At 39.2% G+C, this 16,085-nt stretch overlaps 1 protein-coding gene across 7 annotated transcripts in view; it reads right to left on the bottom strand.

The window, feature by feature from the left end:
* The window catches only part of TP63 (tumor protein p63), a 201,619-nt gene that overhangs the window by 61,467 nt on the left and 124,067 nt on the right, over positions 1 to 16,085 (bottom strand). For all 7 annotated transcript variants that reach the window (XM_081138594.1, XM_081138593.1, XM_081138590.1 and 4 more), the window contains one exon: positions 8,799 to 9,053. In XM_081138594.1, coding sequence (XP_080994720.1) covers positions 8,799 to 9,053 — 255 coding nt within the window. The remainder of the gene's footprint in view (positions 1 to 8,798; positions 9,054 to 16,085) is intronic.

The raw sequence follows: 16,085 nt of genomic DNA, 5'->3' as shown, positions 1-16,085 counted from the left end.
TGAGGCCCTGCTATATGATAGCACCCATTTAACAGATGGTCAGAGCCTGAGCACTTGCCCCAGATCACACAGCTTGTTTCACCCAAAAGTTGTCCTTGTGAGTCCTGTGTTCTCCTCACGAGCCACACTCTTCCTAGCCTGTCAGATGACCTCTCAAATTCAAATTAGGATTCTTGTTAAGTAATCATTAGTCTTCCTATTTAATACAGTTGGAAAACCACTCGAAGAAAAAGAGAAGTCTTTTGAAATGGTGCCCTCATCTTATTAGTTATAAGTTTCACAAGATTTAGTGATACAGGTGAAACAGCATAAAAACTAAAGTAACAACAAAAATGAAATGAGCAACCCATGAAGGAACACCTGTTTGATGAACTTGGAAATTCAGTATTAATTCCACGCAAAACAGTTAGAAATTCTGTTCCAATTCTTCAGACCGTTATGATATAATATTATGGTGGCAAATTATAGGGTTTTTTTTCCACTAAGAAATCATGAGCCTTCATTATTAGATTCAAACTAAAATGAGAGGATCATTCTGTTTGTAAAGTGAGACTCCCTCCCTAACTTGCCTCACAGTAAATTAGATCTGGGGTCTCTGGCTACTATAAATTTTCTTTTAAATTTCAGCTGAGAGGAACCTGATGATGCGGCTGTAATCCTTATTAAAAGCCACAGGAGAGACCGCTGCTAAGATCATTACCTGTAGGCCTCTGTCTGACTAATTACAGGACCCCTTGTTCTAAAACCCACTCCAAGTTTACAGGACATCTGCAGGGCTTCAAAGAGTCTAAGAGTTTTCCTTTCTATTTTACAACAAACTCCTCTTTAATCTCAAGGAATTGGAAGCTGTTGGGCAGAGAGCTATGTTATCTCATCTCCTTCCGGTCCCAGTGACCTGAGAAGACATACTAATTGCTGTTGATAGAAAACTATGAGGATTTATTTTATATGCAGTTGCTTTTACTCAGGACATGACAGCTGACTGCTAGATACCTTTCGTGAGAAAAATACATCTGCCCCTTTTCAGCAGAAAGGGTGGGAGCCTCTGCAAAACTCTGTCACATTATGGAAGTGGATAACACTGGGGGAGGCAAACGGAAGAAAGTGCAAAGCTCATAGATGGGAATGCACCAAGAGCAGCAATCCCACAGCAAATGGCATACATCATTCAGGGCTGATTTTAAGGGATCTCTTGTGGAGCTTAATGATATATTGAGTTTTTCTTGAGTCATTAAAAAATTCTTATAACATTATTCTCTGTTTACACCTCAATTTTCAGGTGGTTTTTTTCCTGCACACTCTCAATGTACCAATTAAAAATAAGCCATCAGTTAGTAGGCTGAGAAAATTGATTTGAAGCCCTTGAAATCTCACTGCCCTTTTCCGATTACAGCTCTGGCCAATTTTAGAGTTAAGTTATAGAGACCCATAAATTCTCTAATGATAAAAACAAAAACAAACATAGAAGATCATTTATGCGAAGGATCCAATACTGCACACCATTAGTTTTTATATAAAATAAAATTTATTGTTATTATTTTTTATTCTTCACCCAAGGATATGTTTAGAGAGAGGAAGGGAGAAGAGGAGAGAGAGGGAAAGAGGGAGAGAGATCAATGTAAGAGAAAAACGTGAAGGTAGAAACATCATTTACTGCAAGAAAACAACTTGAGAAAAATCTACTTTGACAGTGTAAGCTTATGTTTTTGTAGGAAGAGATTAATCTATAAAACTTTTGAAAGGCACAGAGGATTATGATTCATGAATGGAATATATTTATCAGTAGCCTTTCTCTTACATTCTTGCTCTAGTTTCCAGTTATTTTATTTAAACTTTGAGTAGTCATTCCTTGTCACCGTTAATATATTGTAAGAATGGGATTCAACCTGCCTATTGTTTTGTTTGGTCTGTAGTGTTTTGCAACTTGAAAAAAAATTACTATCATTTGAAGGTACGGAGATAGTATGTGCAAATCCAGGTTTCTAGCTGTTCTTGAAAATTACTCTTTTAACCCCAAGCCTGCTTTCCCCCATAACAACAGGCCGGGGTTGCAAAGTAGACAGCCCTGTAGACCGGAGATGTAAGCTCATCCTGCCCCACGCCTGTTCTCACCGTCTGGCTCATGTGTGCTCCCTTCCTAACCCCGCTGATGCTTAGGTTCGCCATCCCAGTCACCAAAGCGATGTGTTAGACGAAAAGGGTCTGAGGATCGGATTCCTGTTCTTGATGGAAAGTTCCTTAGTGACTGATTTTTGTTGGGATATTCTCCATATTAATCTACCACTCTGGGAAAACAAAGCTACTGTGAAAAAAACAAGATACGGAGTGGCTGGCAATAGCTACAAAACCAAACTGGCCACTACTAATGCTAACAGTGAGGAAGAAGGAGAGGAGGAGGGGGAGGAGGGATTGGAGGGGGAGGAAGAGGAGAGGAGGAGAGAAGGCAGGCACGGGAAGAGGAGGTGCGAGGGGAAGGACACAGAAAAAGAAAGGCGTTTTGGCTGTTAGGCTTTTTGCAATAGAAAATAAAAAGCCAGCTTCATTTAAATTTGCTATTTATTTCTTTTTAATCAGTAATACATTCTCCTAATATTGGATGAAATAAATCAATATTATTTTTAAAAAAATAGAAACTCTGCAGTACATTCAACATATCGCTCAGTATAGTGTGGGAGGGCCATAAACAATAGATTAGGTGAATTTGGATTATTAGAAATGCATTGATCGACAATGAATTTAAGTAAATTAGGGCAAACATGCCGATTAAGTTATTCTTTTTTTTTTTTTTAATATATTTTTATTGATTTCAGAGAGAGGAAAGGAGAGGGAGAGAGAGAGACAGAAACATCAATGATGAGAGAGTAATTGATTGAGCCCATAGCCTGGGCATGTGCCCTGACCGGGAATCGAACCCCGATCGCCTGGATCCTAGGTTGATGTTCAACCGCTGAGCCACCCCCGGCCGGGCCCAATTAAATTATTCTGCTAGGGACTGGGGACAACGCTTCTACAGCATCTCACAATGGAAATGCATTTGTAAATCCAAAGCCTAGAGTTAAATAAGTAACATGAACCATCACTAAGAGTCTCCAAGTACTTTATTTATAACGTTCTTCCTTAATATTCTGAACTTAGAAATAGCTTAGATAGCGGGTGAATATGCTCAAAATTATTATTTTCTTCATCATGGGAGGGGCACAAAAAGGCACGTCTATATGTATGTTGGGGGATTTACAAGACAGCTCTGTCAAGAAGTGAAAATAACCTTGTTATGATTAATGAATCTATCACTGGCAGGAGCCAAGTCAACTGACTTCTCTCTTGTCCTTCACCAATGACATCTAACAGCTACTCAATTGTAAGATCAGCTCAAGCTCCAATTAAAAGCCCCAACTTTGAGGGAAGCTGATAAATCATATTCACCATGGAGAAGTCTGTCTGTACATCATGTCCTTTGATGAGCAATCCTTAAGAGTCCCGAAATTCCAGAAAGCCACGTAATGGGCTGGCTTGCATTAGGTTTCTGCAGAGCTGGCAGCCTTATTCTGGAAGTCTTACATTACAGGTAACCTGATGACAGGGAGGGTGGGTCACAGGCACGCATCTCACCCTGCCTGTGGAGCCCAGGGAGGCCAGATTGCAAGACCAATATGCTGGGATCAATGAAGCTCTCCAGGGGACTGGCTGTTCCCCTTTGAAATGCCACCTCCCTAAACTCTCCACTTGCTCACGTCAGATTCTTCAAAGATCTGAACACACATGAGGCTGAGAGGATTAGGAGAGGCAAGGGAGAAAGCTCTCTATAAATCATAGATGGAGGCACAGGGGACCAAATTCATGGACAGTTAACAAGATCGGAAATGAGGAACACTCCATGGAACTATAATTGTTTCCTTAACCCATCAGGGACAAATAAAGTTTCTTAATATTTATTAAGGGCCTATCGTATGCTGGAAATTGTGCTGGGCACTAGGTCCAGGTGCCTGCTTTCCAAGATCTTGAGTCTATGAAGGAAGAAAGACACAACAGCAAAAATTGACCATACATCCCAAGGCCAGGCCATTATCTCAACGTGAGTGCAACAGAAAAACACGAACCTAAGGATTTTCAGTGTTTGCACACAGATAATACTGTGCCTCATAGGTTGTGAAAAAAACAGCTCTCAGACTGACAAAGGTCCAATAATCAAGACAGATTGACCTATATTCCCAAATAGGCCTCTTCACTAGCGCAAAGGAAAACACTCTGTCCCCCAGAAGTGGTGTCCTTAGGGATACTTTCTATTCTCAAGTAGGTACCATGGAAAGCTTATCTTTTTCTCACTAGCAATGCAAAAGCATTGCAGATCAGCACTTGAGATTCTTTTAAATGGACATTGAATATCTTGCTATATGGAGATGCCACAATTTACTGAACTAGTTCTTCACTGGTGCGTGCTTAGGCTACCTACAGTACTTTTGACTCTTCAACAAGTATGGTTCACTGTTATCTTTTATTTAACATGGAGAATTAAAAAAAAAAAGGATCCCCATAAATTAAGTGGCAGATTAAAAACGAGAAATAAATGCGGGTCCTTATATCTGGGAAGGACTCATGCTTGAGCTGCCACCGGCTTAGGACAGGAGCACAGCCAGCCTGAAGTCTATCTATGGGAAGCCTGTGATCATCCTGTGTCATCTATTCATATATTTGGATAGTGGATATTATCACAGTCCCTGGGGACTGGAGTATGCATGTCAGTAGCCCAAAAGCACTAAGAAGACATTTTGCTTTGCATTCTTTCACATTACTACTTGTACAAATTAACCCTCAACAAAACTCTAACAAACTCATGAAACACAGGGATTCAAACTCAGACTTGATGAACACTTGTGTGCTCATGACTAACCAGGTGCTGGTAGGTGTCCTTACACGTGTCACGTAATCCTCATGATAAGCAAAGTACTAACATCTCCGTTTGTCAGTGAGGAAAGTGGGGTTTAGATAGATTGAATTCTTTGGGCGGGTCCCAATGTGCTGCTAGTGAATTTCAGGGCTGAAGTCTGCACCTAAGTTCCTTGCCATTTCCAAATTAGCATTCTGTCAACTGTCCTATGACTGATGATTCCTGGCTACAATACTAGGCCAGCACGTCATTAAACTAAATGGTAGACCTTGATAACTAGTGGCAATCACACTGTAGACATAAGAAGGAAGCCTGAAACTAAATCCTAACTTCAGTGTTGGTTTGTGTCTGTGTGTGTGTGTGTGTACGCATGCGTGTGTATGTGAAATGCAGAATATGGAACGCTATCATATTTTATTTAATTGTAAGAAGTTTAAAATAAATACCAGACTTTTATGGAACTGGAAATGTGATCACATTTGTTATTTAAAACACAGAGAAAGCAAATAAAATATGCATATATGCTTTAAATATATTAATTATGTTTTGGCAGTAATCCTAAGTAAACCAGAAAGTAAAAGAGAAAACTCAATACGGAGGGATGACAAGTGATAAAATGATACTAAAAAGATTTTTATTAAAGTATCAGCAGAAAACTATGCAATGAGTGTGGCTTCCTCCTAATGGCAGTTGCTTCTGCTGCTTCCAGGTTGTGGGCAGTTTAAAAATATAGTATTTTATTTTGAAAAATTGCTCTAAAGTGCACAGATGCCTGAGAAATAGGTGTTGTGTAATATGGCATAAAAATGTCCTCCATCAGTTGGGTTTCAGCTCCATATTCCACAGGGTCTACTTGTCCTCTCTGCCTTCTCTTAATGAAGAGGGAAGACAGTCTAGATAGGACAGTGGAGAGACTGGGACTGGGAGTGAGGGGGGCTGGGTTCCTTTCCCTCCTTGGCTGGTTATTAGCCACATAACTGTTGCTTCTTGATGTTTCCTCACTTATAGGGCTGGGGATAACAGCCATGGTTATGAGGCTCAAATAAAATAAATGTATGTAGAAATTACTTTAAAAAGAGTTAGATGCTGCTGGTGTCCAAGGTTAAGAACTTATATCTTTTTAGGTGGTTTCAGTAGCTACTTAGATAAAGGTTAAGGAGCCCTAGATTCAGAAGAAATGCAAGTGGGCCTAAAATTAACTTGATTGTGAACAAGAAATAACTTAATAAAAATATAAACACCATGTGATACATTAGTAGGAAAGAACAGACATCTAATTTAATGACCTTATTCTGTAAAATCTATAGGATAGATTATAGACAACTGAATAGAAACCCAGGGAAGACAAAACCAAGTTCACTCACTGGTGTCAGGCCAAACACCTGATTAGAACCCAAGTCTTTCTAAAAACTGTTTTTGCTGATTATTAATATTATCTCACCTTAAGGAAAGAGAGTAGATTTCACCATATCATTCTTCCTATTTTTAACGAAAAGGAATTTATGGGCCATGTAACCAAGAAGTGAGTTCCCAGCTATTCCAGGCTCACATTTTTTTCTTTCTTTTTAATTGTGGGACAATACATAGAACATTAAATTTATCATTTTAACAAATTTTAACTGCACGCTTTACAGCATAAAGCATATTCACAATACTCATTCTTTTCCTCATCAGAGGCACTGACTGAATTCTAGAAAGATGAAGTGACTTGGCTAAGGTCACTAAGATGATCAAGACAACAATGCTGGTTTTCTAGCTCCCAGCCAGTGCTCTGCTCCCATTACCACACTGCCTACCCCCTCTCTCAGGGTACTGATCTCACTGTTGCCACATGTCAGGGAAGTCTACCAGGGTGCTCTGCAAAATATTTTCTTTTTTTAGGTAGAAATCTCCAATCTTTTTTTGTGAGGCAATTTTACTTCTATGAGAGATGGGCTATGATTAAAGATGATGGAGGATTGTGCTAAATCTGATAAAAAAAAAAAAAAGAAAGTCTTAAGATTTCTGTATGAGGAGGTAGTGAGGAAGGGGAGAGGGAGGAAGACTGATATAATGTAGTACCTCTATCAAACTCCATTTTAAAAGAGAAGCAATTAATCATTTAGTAGCCCAATGTGCCCATCATCTTTTCACAACACAGAGTACTAACAGCTATACGATCACGGCCCCCATCATTTCAGATGTGCCCACTCTTATGCTAGAACGCAGCCTGAGTGTGCCAACGAGGAAACGGTTAGCCTGGAACAACAGTGACTGTAGATGTCCCATTTGGTGACCCTTCTTCTAAACATACCAGTGCTCTATTTATAAAATGGTTATTCACTTGGTTCTTCAGCAAAAGCTCACTTAGATTGATCAACCAATATTTATTTAAGGCCTATGGACTCTAAGTTTACTCACCTTTAGTGCCCATCACCAGGATTATTACTATAAAAGAGACTAAAGATTATGACACAGTTGATAAATAACATGCAGTAGAGATCAAGTTTTAAGTGAATACTTAGACATTATGGTTGAAATATGAACCATGACAGAACCGCTTCTCACACCATGAAAGAAAAGCACTAAAATAAATTTTTAGATGATTCTGGGACATCCTGATGTACAATGGTGAAGAAAGAAAGGACATGATCTGGTGGGGGAGGGTAGAATCAGAAATAGATCCAGCTACACAAAAGCCTCTGTAACTTTAGGGATGTCACCTAACCCCCACATTTCTCAGCTTTCCTCACTAGTAAAATGGGAGTTATCAAATGTGTCCTACCTGGCTCACAAAGAAGTGAGGTCAGAATGAGAACACGTGTGAAATTATGTGGGAACGTAGTGTTATGAATGCAGATGATTTCATAAACTCTGTTCAACTGGATTAAAGCATGTAGTGAGCTGGGTACTTTAGCACAAAAAGAGAATGCTTTCTAAAGAAACTATTTGCCAATGAAGGGGGAGAATACTGTTAAAATAATTCTAAATCGACTTCTCAACAAGATGATGATATTTGGAAGCGTTTCTATAATCCATGCAAACATTAAATTGTTTGACAAACATGCACGCCGCTTTGGTCTTGGGCATTCTTTGATCAGCCAGTTAAAACCAGTCTTCTAGGGCCCTTCCCTTATACTTGAGCTTTATTCATATTATAATCCTTTACAAAATAAACTTTGAACATTCTTGCAGCTTTTGACTTTTTGAAAATATTTTCATGTTTTCTTAGAAAAGTTATAAATTGGAAGGTTTGTTTATTTTCAACATTTTAAAGCAGAATACTTTTGAACTCACTCAGGGCTCCGATATATAGTTTTAGAGGCTTCTTTTTGGGAAACATGTTTCTAAGTAATAAATATATATGTTATCAATAAATTATAATCCATGTTATAGAACCTGTGTGTACAACTAAATATAGCTCTTCCTTAATAAATGAGATTTTAGTTTTTGTTATGGAAGCTGTGTTTGTGATTTTATTAATATTTTTAAAACCACACCTTAATGTTTACTTCTCTGAAATAATGAACCTGGGAGCCATCCTCCATTCTGGGGACTGAAAACACATGTCCTATGATTACGATCATTCTTATGGGCATAATACTTTACATTTTTCAAAACACTCACACAAAGGACCTCCCAACAGCATGAATCGGGCAAGAACACATCAGATTCACTTGACAGGAGCCAGCGGGAACACAGGCCTTTGGTTCCCAGATCAGGGCTTTTCCCACTAAGTGGCAATTTTTCTCTCTCTGGTTCATTATTAAATATTCAAAAACAAAATGTCCTTGGAGGACAGGGAGCCATGTTCCACCATGAACTATGGCTCTCTCAGCTTTGAAGGGGGAGAAGTCCCCGAGGGATGTTGAAGATGACCCTTGTCCTAGGGGTCAGGTTTAACGGCCCATCCATTGGCTCCCAGGGCTCTTACCGTCCAGGTGGCGGACTTGGCGGTGCTGGACTGTTGGAAGGACACGTCGAAGCTGTGTGGGCCCGGGTAGTCGGTGTTGGAGGGGATGGCGGGCGATGGCGAGAGGGCATCGAAGGTGGAGCTGGGCTGCGCGTAGGGCGAGGGCGCCGTGACGCTGTTCTGCGCGTGGTCTGTGTTGTAGGGGCTGGTGGACGAGGAGCCGTTCTGGATCTGCTGGTCCATGCTGTTCAGGAGCCCCAGGTTCGTGTACTGTGGCTGCAAGACACCCAGAAACCTCTGTGTTAGCCGTTTAGGCTGCAGAGTGTTGCTTCAAAAAACACACGATTTGGAGAATGTATTCTCCAGAGTTGAGCCCCAGATCACTAATATTCAAGGTAAAATGTCTGTTGGAATTACACATTTATAAACAAGAGAAGTCTCAGTCGTGGGTGTGTGCGTTGTAATGACCTGTACAGATCACACAGCCTTTGGAGACTGTGGTCTTCTCAAGAGCATTTGAAAGTAGAATATCTGCTTATTCACAAACAGGCAAAAAGTGCCCACTGCTGAGTAGCTGCTTAGGAATTCTTTAAAATACATGAATACCACCTGCTCTTCCTTTCCCTCCTCCCCCGTTCTTCTGCCATGCTGTTCAGAATGAAAAAGACCACCTGGTAGGTGTGTTCTCAAGGGGGTTTAAACATCAAATTATTGGGGGCATATACAGTATATAGTTTTATAATTCTAAATTTGTGCCGGGGTATCCAGGGTCCCCCCTCTTTAGGAAGGGCTAGTTTCATAAAGACTGGAGGGGCATGGGTGCAGGGTTAGAGAACCAACTACATCTTTGAAAAGGTAACATGCCAGTTATATCATCCAAACACAATCTAATTTTTAATCTGTTTTTTCATCTTCTAGCAGTTTATTCTTTTCTAGAGTAGAACATGTGTAAGAGAAGTACCACATAGTTATGACTAAAATTCAACATAATTCCGAAGTACTTTCACTCAATGAAGCTCTTCTGCCAGATGTATTTCTGTGAACAGAGCTGAGCACAGAGGTACTCAGTAAGATGCTTATGGAAAGAATGAATCAATTTCTTCTCATTTAATCGGGAAGACAAGTTTCCTGTATTACTATGAGAGAGGGGAAGCAATTTGCTCAAGCATCAGCTAATAAGCAAAGAATGGGGATTCTGAAACCAAATCTTCTGACTCCGAGTCCGGGGCCCTGCCCACGCCATCACAACTGTCAGCCCAATCAGACGATTCAAGTCACTCCTAAACCTGAGTCAAACTGGACATGTTTCCAGAAGGGCCCTGTCGTGCAGTTTTCCCTCTGTGAGACCTTCTGACACATAGGAATCTCATTGTTTCTACCAGTTAATGAAGGGAAACCAAGCCAAAATCAAAAAGAGAAGGCAGGTCTGTGGCACTGTGGTACCTCTTTCTTAAAGGGAATGACTTGTCTGCCTCTTCAGCTGAAACACAGGGTGGGGCAAAAGTAGCTTTACAATTGTTCATCTGGAAAATACAATAATTAATAAATAATAATTCAAGAATAAACTCTGTTTCCTGTACTCACAACTGTAAACCTACTTTTGCCCCACCCTCTATAACCCTGAGAGGCCCAGGCTCAGTCAAACAATGGGGAACAAACTCAAAAAGAAATAGACGCTTAAAAAACTGAATTAAAGTTTAGTAGAAGTATTTTACTAAACCTTATGTATTTCACTTCACGCGGGGAGGAGAAACGGACTCTGCCATTCCATTCAGTCCAGAGAGCATCTGTCTAAATGTTAACGGTCGCCTGCTCATTCCATTGCATTTATACATTCGCATTCCACTGCCGAATGCCACGTCCCCATTTGCTCTTCAAATAACTATTAATCTCTTTACACTTATCCCCATGCTGACAAGAGCAGCTGTTTGTCTCGCCTTCCCTCCCCTCTGACTTCTCCATCTCCTATTCCTCTCCTCTCCTCCACCTTCGGCTTCCCCAACTGACAGGTGCAGCAAACTGTAGGTAAGACAACCAAGGGGAGAGAAAAAAATACAACCTGAGGCCCATACAAATGTGTCCATGTCCACACCCCTGGCTAAATTAAAGCTGTTCGGTTTCCAGGCCTGTGGCAAGAGCCTGGGAAGGGGACTGAAAAGATATTATTTGCGTTCAAGTGAAGGGTCAGTATACAAAGCACTTCTGAACGTCCTGTGGGAATCAGATAATGCTCCCAGAGGCACGTGCTTCCCTGCAGCGGTACAATTAGGGAGGCAGCCGTCCCCGCCATAAAGGACAAAGGAACTTGGAGGAGCACTTTCTCACAGGCAGCAAAAGGCCTGTCGGGCCACCCCTTCCTCCTCCTGGCTACACAGAATGGAACTTCAGCTAATTGTGGGCTTCCATGAGAACAAAGAAACATGGCCCTTTGAAATGTTTTTTTTCCAACGTGTGCAAAGAAAAAAGTTTTGGGACCCAGCTTTAAAAGCCGATGAGCAAACACTCAATGCTTCTCTTAAGAGAAATGGAAACTGCATTTACCTTGGAGACACAAAGGAGACCCCTGGACTGAACATGTTGGGTGGCACCAAAGCAGCAGAAACTGTGTTCCAAAGTTATTAATAGTATGATTTTGAGGGCCATGATTTTTAATTCCATACAGTTCCAAATGAAATATTTTACTTAACCGCAACAGGATTTGCTTCCAAAGCAAATGCCTCGATTTATAGCTTAAAGCCAGGTGACGCAGGCTTAGGTAAAAAGCTGCTTACTATCCAAGGTGAAAAACACATTTTAATTGAAATTTTTCTCAAATTTTATTTTAAATAAACATAAGCCAGATAGTATACTCAACAATTTAAAAAAATAAAAAAAGCAGAAAATCAAGACTACTAACTTGGAAGTAATTAGACAAAAACATGAACAGCAACAACCCCACCAAAGAAAGAATTGTGTTATAGGAAATCCACTTGGATAGTTTTCACAGCTTTATTAAAAATCTATGTCATAAACCTACCATAGGAAACAGTACTTTAGAAGTTAATTTAGAAAGAATTTAGTTAACGTCAATGAAAGTTTCTTATTCGTTTATTTCTTTGACCTGAAGAGAGAGTGGACATGTTGACGGCATATGATTGGAGGTGACGACAGACCAACACAGCCAAGAAGAACAAGTGTTACCATGGGCAGGACCTGCAAAATAATTTGCAGGGCTCACTGCAAAATGAAAATGCAGGGCCTCTTGTTCATAAATTATGAAGAGTTCCAAAACAGTGACAGCAGAGCATTAAACCAAGCACAGGGCTCTTCGTGGTGGGACTCTGCATGCCCGTGAAGCCAGCTCTGCACAGTGAATGTGCACAATATTTGTCTTTTATTTTCCACCAAAGTGAAGTTTATGGGTGAAAGGAACAGTCCTTGTCCCCCTTCTTTACTATCATTAATTCCATACACACAGAGGGGAGAAACTTACATTATGCTGGGATGCAAACTTAATGCCTATTTACAGTGACAAGTAAAAGAGGCTCAGAAGTTAGAACATGACACCTTCATATCAGTCACGAAAACTGTCCTTGGAAGAACTCTCTGGGGATCCCCTATATCCCATATGTCTCTCATGTAACAAAGCTGTTAGAATATTTGAAATGAAATCGGAAGGACACTGTCCTTTTCTAACCACTAGGTATCTTGATCTCAGAATAACCTTCGTATACTCTATAGTCGATGAATGAATGAGTGATTAAATGAAAAATGGCTTATATCTCTCCCATCACATCTGAAAAAGGTAATAGTCTTCTTTCCAAATAATATAGAAGGTGAAAATAACCACAATTTGTCTGATACGTACTGTAAAACTATCAGTTTCCTCTGAATTCAAATGGATGCTTTATTTCCTAAAAAAATCCACTTTGAAATAGGAGCTGCACTTCCTTGACCTGGGAAAATTAGCAACATCTGGAGCTGGAATATATTTAGGTTCATCACAGACTAGCTCATCTGACCACAGAGAGGGTGAAACTCACCTTGGTCACAGAGACTTAGCGTATTTCAGGTAATTACAGAACAGCCTGGGGGTGTTCTGAAACACAAAGCTGGTGTGATAAGTGTGGGCATACCCAGGGGCTGAATCTCACTGTTTGCTTTCATCATTAAGTAAAAACAAGTATAAATACTATTGGCAAATATAGGAAGAGTATTTTTTTATTTTGTTTTGTTTTTTCTCCCCCAGCCCCATAACCCATTTTACATTCTCATAGCCATCTACTGACTGTGATTTATTTCTTCACTAAAATTCAGTCTGGGTGCTTAGAATTAAAATAACAATATAAAAGATTAGATTTTCCCTGACTGGTCACTGCTTTAAAAGTGTCCTATAAATGCAATCCCTTCCGTTTCATTTTATGTTTCTTTCCTGGATCACACTGTTTAATAATCTTAAATTCTGAATATAGCACAGACCTGACTTTTCTTCTCAGCAACTAAAGAAATAATGTATCAGTATGTATTGCTATAAATAAATGTCAATATTGAATACCTGGCTTTATATTTATTTAAAGTTGACGATGCACTTAACCTCCTATAAAGAGATTTAAAACCAGAAAAGGATTCCAACCAAATCATTGGACCAATACAATGGAAACAGGGACTTAGAAATAATTTGTGTTTCTGAAAATCTTACTCCTCTGACTTATCTGTACAAGAGAAATTTTATAGGTTCTCTTTCCTAGATAGTATATCTGTAACTACTAATTTATGGCCACATGGTGACAATAGCAAACAATACATGGTAAGAGGTTTATAAAAAATGGAAATGAGAGCCAAAGCAGGGATAGGAGAGGTTACCGTTGGGATATCTCATAATTTATTTACTCTAATTCAGATGTTTCCTTGTCACAGGAAGTAATTACTTGCCCCAATTTCATTTGGAAGAAATTATATTTATAAGCATTGACTGACTGTTGTATGAGGCTAGGAAACTGAACATTCTTCAGCACTCCTTACAGCCCTGAGTGGACTCTAGTAATGTAAAATAACTCTGGACTTAGACTTGGTGATGTGAGGTCTGAGTCCCAACACTGCCACTCATGTGCTGTGCAGCCCTGGGAGAGGGACTGGAAGAGCCTGGATCTTAGTGACCTATAGGGAGGTTGATTCTGATGAGCGAATATAAGAATGAGCCAATTCTAACATTCTTCCAGAAATGAGCAAGCTCATCTGCAGAGCTATTTTAAAATGCCAGGAGATGACTGCAAGAAGATAACTTGGTCTTTACACAGACCGGCCCAGCCAAACTGAGAAATTTAAAATGGTTCAGGCGGCCTGTGTAGTTTCCTGTGCTGATATAACCTTTCACCTTCGGCTTCATGGAGGAGCTTTGGTGAACATTCTAAAGCCCCTTCTGGGAAAAGAAAACAGTTTCCTTCATGACACTGGCTTTACAAAACATTCATTCGAGTATGCTCTAGCAGACAGTACTACATTTTCATCCACAAATATCAGCGGGATAGTGACTTTTCAACAAGCACTGCCTTAGGGAGAAATACTTGTCATTTTTTAGTCTTCTACCACCTGCCTCACCTCCAAGAATGATAGTTTGTTTTATGCTAGAATTAAACACAATTGACTTAAAGTGCTCCATTCAAGGTCAAGAAGATATTTGTGTTATAATGTCAAGTTAAAGTACCTTCTCTCCATCTTAAGAATTTATTTAGCATCACATTTTTCTCAAAACCAGAATCTGCTGGATGTAAAATATTTCACTTCTTTTGTAGTTCAAATGATCCTAAAAGAGGGAATACTTGGAGGTAAAACACACTCACACCTTGTAATAAATAACGTGTAAGAGTAGAGCAGTTAACACACATAAACCTACAAAGACAGTAGGCAGATTGTTTACCAGAATTTTTTATGTCCTGACACAAAATGTCAAAATTCCTTTGAGGATCAAGCTGCCATAACCTAGGAGAGAGTTTTCTAACCAACACCAGACAAGGCAGGTCAGACAAATAAAAAAAAAGTTGGCTGGTGAGGTGGCCACATTATCAACAAGCAGCAGACATAGTATTTGAAAAGCCAGGAATTGTGAAATGTATTGAAGTTAAAAGTTGATCCAAATATAGCTGAATTACACTGTCTAGCACTCAATTAAGGAAAAATAAGCTTAATTTCTATGATTTCAGTAAGTACTTTCTTCTGGTAATGAGGAGCAAAATTAAAATCATGAGCATAAATAAAATAAACTTATATCACTTTACAACCAAGGAAGCACTGGGCTTAGCAGAAAACAGAAAGATATAATTTCAATATTCAGTAACTCTTGATCCAGATAATAGACAAAATACAGTTTCAATTTCTTTAAGGTGAACCAGGAGTTATTAAAGTTGGAACAAAAATATGTTTGAGGACATTTTCAATTTATAACAATCACTGCTCTGATAGATTTATTTAGCAGACATGATAACATAAATGAAGTATACAGTCATAAATACTTTCAATGAAGTTTAGGCCATTTATATGGAAAGGATACTTCGGTGACTTTAGAAGCTCATCAATAATGTTTTGTTGGTTTCTAAAGTGAGTCTAGCCCTAGCTGGTTTGGGTCAGTGTTTAGAGCATAGGTTGGGGAGCCTGAGGGAGGCAACCAATCCATGTGTCTCTCCCTTCCATTCTCTCTGAAAAGCAATGGAAAAAATATATATCCTCTGGTAAGGATTAAAAAAAAAATTAAAGTGAGTCTAAAATATTTTTTAAAAATTTTGATAATGTATAGTCCATATCAGAAATTATGACTTAAAACAATGGAGTGATTATATGTGATGAACATTTTATCACAGGGGATAGCTTTGCTCACCATGATGTGAAACTGAAGACATCTCAATTTCAATAAAATAATGGCAACCATCAAGATTACTTAAAAATCTGAAATACTTTTAACATCTATATTCAATCTTCTACATCAAAAGAATATTAGGTATTACTACCACTATTATGAATACTCTGAGTCCTTACTATGTTCCTTATAGTGGTCAAGTGCTTGTATGTATTTACTTAATTAACCCTCATGAACAAGGTGACATTATGATCCCATGTTGTATACATATTTTATAGATGAGGAAACTGAAGCTCCACAGGATTAAGTAACTTGCTCAAGGTAGTGACAGAGCTCAAAGGCTAAACCAGTAAATCTGGTTGGAGAAGCCACTTTCTTAATTGGAGTCACTCAGATTTCGGCCTGGAATTTTTATCTAAAAGTTATACTCAATTCAAGGATTCCTCTTTCATATCTAAAGAAAATATTTTTTATTTATT

This window comes from Miniopterus schreibersii, assembly GCF_964146895.1.
Source record: "Miniopterus schreibersii genome assembly, chromosome: 5".
Classification (NCBI taxonomy): domain Eukaryota; kingdom Metazoa; phylum Chordata; class Mammalia; order Chiroptera; family Miniopteridae; genus Miniopterus; species Miniopterus schreibersii.
This window is presented reverse-complemented; position numbering and strand designations above follow the sequence as displayed.